This window comes from Genypterus blacodes, unplaced genomic scaffold, assembly GCF_046128005.1.
Source record: "Genypterus blacodes isolate CSIRO-AG114 ecotype Tasmania unplaced genomic scaffold, CSIRO-AGI_Gbla_v1 ptg000230l_1, whole genome shotgun sequence".
Taxonomy (NCBI): Eukaryota; Metazoa; Chordata; class Actinopteri; order Ophidiiformes; family Ophidiidae; genus Genypterus; species Genypterus blacodes.
This window is the reverse complement of record NW_027467028.1, coordinates 57,501-62,788: the sequence shown is the minus strand read 5'-3', so window position 1 is coordinate 62,788 and position 5,288 is coordinate 57,501. Positions and strand designations below refer to the sequence as shown.

The window sequence follows — 5,288 nt, the reverse complement described above, 5'->3', positions numbered from 1 at the left end:
TTAGAGGGAGGAGGAGCTCTGGCTGTAGTGTCTCAGCAGCAGCTGGTCGTATTCGGCCTCGGAGGCCGGCGAGGACAGCGAGGGAGGCGAGCTGCTGTCCGAGCCCAGAGACGAGTCTCTGAACGGCGAGGGAGGCGTCAGAGCAGCCAGCTCCTCCATGTTTTTGGCTCTCCTGCCGCTCACACAAGCCCCGCCCACCGGCTCGTAGCCCTTATCTGCCGGTCGACCGTCGCAGAAATCTGAGACGGCCACGACTTCGGCGTAGGTGGTGACGGAGGACGGGACCTGCCTGTTCTTGGACACGGTGTACTGAGGCGGGCAGGCGGCGGCGTCTCCGGGGGTAACGCTGACGGTGGCACCGCCTGGCAGCATCATGGTGTTGAGCTCGCTGATGTTGGCGGTGAAGCGGTTAACCACACAGCTGATTTGGTCCATGATGGTGATGCCCTGAGGTTGGCCGCCAATGACGCCAACACCGATGTCGCCCACACCCATGTCGCCCACCTCTATGGCGCTGATGTCCCCGCCGTCGTCTGCGGCGGCGCCCTGGACGTTGTCGGCGCCCCTTCTCCTGACTCCTGCAGGGTGATCGGGTGCGTAGGCTGGGAGGGCCAACACCTCCTCTCGTTCCTCGCTCCCCTGGAAGCCCCTGCTCTTCACCGCTCGCTGGCTGACCGTAGACAGGGGCGAGGGAGAGGGCGAGCTGGCCTGGTAGGCCTCGGCGGCGAAGGGCTGGGGCACCTGAGGCTCCTGGTACTCGGCGTTGACGCCAGCGTCTGCAGTAGCGTCTCCTCCCTCAGAAAATGGCTTGATGATGGCCGTCTGGTTCACCTCCATGGCGTCGGTCTTCTTCACGTGGAAGGACATCCTCTTCCACAGGTTGGGCCGGTAGCCGCGCTCGTTCTGCGCCCAGCTCACAGACTTCCCGTTGGAGCTGAGAAGGAGTGAGAGACGAGAACGTAACGTGTTAGACACAAAACATCTAAGAAACTAAACGTATCAGATAAGATAAGAAGTGCTTCATCCATCTCTGAACACACTGGCTGAATAGTTTCCTCTCCCTCCCTCCCTTCTCCTCCCTCTTCCCTGGAAAGAGGAATCCTCAAACGGCCGCCTCTCCTCTGGGACACTTAACCCAGATGAGACGGAGCCTCTCTCAGCTCGCTCTCGCTCGTCTTCCACCCCAAAGCCATCAAACACAACTTCCTGCACAGCTGCGGTCCTGGAAGCTTCTGGTCACAGCTTTGATCTCTGCTCGTGGTCTCACTGTGCCCTGAGGTGAAGAGTAGCTCAGATGGCAGAATAACATCCGTTTCTCTAAACTTTTGCTGGTCGCTGGCGTCTCCACCTGCCTGGACTTCACGCCTTCTCCTTTTCCCCGCTCTGTTAAACATGTGATGCGTGTAGCTGGATTGCGCTGCGTGAACACGTCCCACTCAGGCCATCCGTGTTCAAAATAAAACACGTCTGTATCACTGCCATGTTGCGTAAACGTGTTAATTCCGCTCTACCCTGCAAGAATAAACCCAGGTTGCCATGGTAACGTGCCTGCTGTCCAGGTTAATGAAAGGCTGATTGCGATCCAAAGCGTTATGGTCTGTATTTTTAGATTGCACTTACTAAAAATGTCTGCCAATAACTGGAGACAATAGAAGCCAAACTCCACCATGAAGGAGGGAGAAGTTCTGTTCTGCTTCCTGATGAACTGAAAGACGTCGAGGTATTTGATCACAAAGTATCGTCTAGTTTGAATGAGGGGAGAGAGAAGAGCTTCGTTTCTTTGGCAGAGGTGAGGAACATTAAGGAGACATTCATCCTCTTCAGAGCCTCAAAGGCAGAGGAGGATCAAACTCTATTTGTTTAAGGATGTTTCTCAAGGCTGAGACTTGAATTCAAAGTTAAATCCACAAATGAAGATATACTGTAGTTGTAGCCTTTCAGATATCAGCTGGTTGATTGACTCAAGCCACCCCCCCCTCAGACCCACCGGGCTGCAGGATCTACCTGATGTTGTCTTGTCCGGAGCCGCGGCGCCGGAACAAGCTGGCCATGCTGCTGGACGGTTTTGTCGTCTTGGTGACCTTCTTGGCGTCGCCCACGTGCATGCGCACCACCGTGGACGTCGTGAAAGCGCTGCGGACGTTCTTCTCCGGTTTGGCGAGCATGATGTACACCTGAGAGCCAGAAACAACATGGACCTGAACCTTCTGACTGGAAGAACTTCATACTGTCCTCAATCAACACTCATCTTGACACAGATGGGACGAGTGTGTGTGTGTGTGTGTGTGTGTGTGTGAGAGATGTCACATGTAGTTCTGACCTTTGGGACGAACATGCAGCAGAGAGCGACCGTGGCACTGAGGCTCACGCTGAAGCACATGGTTATGATCTTGTAGTTGGAGCCAAAGTAGATGGGAACGAAGGCCAGCCAGATGATGCAGGTGGTGTACATGGTGAAGGCGATGTACTTGGCCTCGTTGAAGTTGGCGGGAACGTTTCGTGTCTGAATAGACGGACGTGGAAGATACAGGAGGGTAAAAGTTATCAAAACAAATATCTGACCTTCAAAGTCCTCTTCATTATATTGTGTAGATTGATTTGTGTATTTCTGAACACAAACTTCCTGTGAGTCACAGCGGTGAAGAGTGTTTGCTTATTCAGAGGTTGAATGGCGAGTTGCACCTTCAGCGGTCAGAGCGCTAATGAGAAATTCGGATGATGTGACAGACGACCGGCTGTGATTCACCGCCTACCTTGAAAGCGTAGAAGGTGCAGCTGAGGATAAGCAGGCCATTGTAGCCCAGCGGCGCCACCACCCCCAGAGTGGTCAGGTTACAGATCAAGTGCACCTCCCGGATACTGGGGTAGTCGTAGATCACCTGGGAGGGAGGGGGGAGGTAGGGGGGGATGAGGGAGGGAGGGAGGGAAGGGGGAGATTTATCTGGGCTGCCTTGTATAGATGCAAATGAACCTCTCCCACTCTAATTCACACACACACACACACACACACACACACACACACACACACACACACACACACACACACACACACACACACACACCTGAGGTGGCTCGATGATGAGGAGGGCCACGATGATCCCTAGCTGCAGCAGTATGAGCAGGAATGCGATGACCAGCTGGGCGCACGCCGACATGAAGCGCGGCTTCTTGGTGCAGATCTTCTTCTTGCTGCCTGCCAGGATCCGGGCGATGCGATTGGTCTGAACGGGGAACAAGTCAAGAAGGTTACATGCAGCATCATATAGGTGAACTTTGAAAGGTCCTGTGATCTCTGTCCTGACTGGTCCATAAAGTCCTGCTGAGGCGCATTAACCCAGCACACCAACACATTCAGTCCCTGTTCAATGTGACCTTTGACCTTTACGAGGCCGTGTTTACTTTGGTGACTAGAGCAGAGTAGCTCATGGCGGGGGACAGGCCGATCCCCAGCCTCTGGAGGTAGCAGTAGACCACGTGTGGCTTGGCGATGAGGCTGAAGGTGCAGAGGTAACCCAGACAGATCCCAGCCAGGATGATGTAACACAACTCCCGACTGGACGACTTCACCACAGGAGTGTCCCAGAATCTACACACAGACCAAGGTTACATGCAGTCCAACACATGTTGCACTTGAACTCTTAAGTGTGTTAACCCTTTAAAGTCACTTACTTGATGAAGACTGAAGTGACAAAGAGGGTAAACAAGAGTCCCAGGCAGGAGAAGACGACGGCGGCGATGGGCTCGGGATCCCCCCAACGCACGTACTGGACAGGGATTGGCTCACAACCTGAAGGGGGCGGAGCCAGGAGATCATAGGGAATGAGAAGACGAGGCGGAAACATCAGAGCAGGGACGGCTTGCGTCTGTGCTCCCGTTTACCTTTGAGGTCGTCTGTAGGCCAGGAGCCCAGGACGCAGGCCCGACACGTGTACTCGTCAAACACAAACTCGTTGTCCTTGCAGGGCGTGCAGGTCCAGCAGCAGCTCACCTCTCCTTTACGGATCACCTGTCCATGCCCCAAAACAATGCACAGAAGAAAAGGAAGAAGGCTCTCGTTGGAAAACAAAGCGGCTGAATGCGATACGGGAAATGTTGTATGTTCTGAGGTTTTGTAGGGATTTGAAGAGTGGAGATGAGAGCCAAGCAGTTAGAATGTGGGGGCGGTGGGGGGGGGGGGGGGGGGCTGAATCTGGACCACGGCCTGGAGGAGCCGGTCCCTTTAAACGCCTGGCACAGGCGGCAGGATGCTCAATTCCCCACACGCGCCGCTGTACGCCATCAGGAGAAAGCGTAGGAAGAGTTTCACGTGGGAGACAATAACGAGGGAGCAGACTGAGTTGTGTTCTGGATGAGTCGGAGAGGCTGGGTGTGTGTGTGAGTGTGTTACAAGGCCCAGATGGGAGATGATGAAAGCTTGAACAGAGTCTCACTGTGTCCCAGGTGGCACAGAGACGACTGAGATCTCTGAAGATCCTAGTTTACTGCTTATCCACATATATTGTTGCTTAAAGAACGATCATTAATTGTTGAAAAGTGAAGAAAACGTAACAACGACTATCAGCAGCGCTGCTTGTACTCTGTGTGTGTGCTGTGTGTGATCCGTACCTTTATCTGAGCCTTCTGACACGGCTCAGAGCAGACTGACTGGATGATGTCGCTGCTGTTAGACCAGATCTCCTCGTCGTTCATCCTCAGGCCTGCTTGGTCCCAGCTGCCCACGTGGATGTAACTGTACTTCTCCTCGCTTGTGTGCTTGAAGTTCATGATCTCATACCTGAGAGGCAGAGGATGTAGATGTGTGCCAGCAGACCCACATCTTTAAAGACCCCCCACTCCACTTAGACCTGTTCTCCCTCTGCTCCCTTATCTAGACCAAAGCAGTTTCTCTAACATACCTGGACATTGTGACATCACCGTCACTCTTACCTGCCAGGTGAGTCGCCGTTCTGGTCAAAGTGGATCGTCTCCCCGGAAACGCCGGTGAAGCTGGTCTTCATCAGGAAATCCAGCAAATGGCGTCCGTCGATCGGCCTCATACTGTCACACAAACCCTGACAGCAGAGGAAGAGGGATGATGAGAGTCAGCGTCGCTGGCACGTGTACATACATGTGCGTGTGCTGCTCGTTTCCATACCTTGTACCCGGGGCAGAGCACCTGCTGCATGGCGTGCAGGCCGTACGCCATGGAGTAGATGGCGTTAATGACGAAGCCCATCTTGGTGTCTTGGGCGTACTGATGTTGTAGAGACTCTCTCCCTGTGGCCAACAGAGACACACACTGTGACAAG

General features: G+C 54.0%; 1 protein-coding gene across 1 annotated transcript in view; it reads right to left on the bottom strand.

The window, feature by feature from the left end:
• grm5a (glutamate receptor, metabotropic 5a) overlaps nt 1–5,288 on the bottom strand; it is a 14,294-nt gene continuing 9,006 nt past the window's right edge. The window contains exons 7-17 of the mRNA XM_076170739.1: nt 5,135–5,256; nt 4,927–5,051; nt 4,606–4,774; nt 3,880–4,006; nt 3,670–3,787; nt 3,400–3,586; nt 3,063–3,221; nt 2,754–2,879; nt 2,321–2,503; nt 2,005–2,174; nt 1–934 (exon numbers count right to left, since the gene is read on the bottom strand). Coding sequence (XP_076026854.1) covers nt 1–934; nt 2,005–2,174; nt 2,321–2,503; nt 2,754–2,879; nt 3,063–3,221; nt 3,400–3,586; nt 3,670–3,787; nt 3,880–4,006; nt 4,606–4,774; nt 4,927–5,051; nt 5,135–5,256 — 2,420 coding nt within the window. The remainder of the gene's footprint in view (nt 935–2,004; nt 2,175–2,320; nt 2,504–2,753; nt 2,880–3,062; nt 3,222–3,399; nt 3,587–3,669; nt 3,788–3,879; nt 4,007–4,605; nt 4,775–4,926; nt 5,052–5,134; nt 5,257–5,288) is intronic.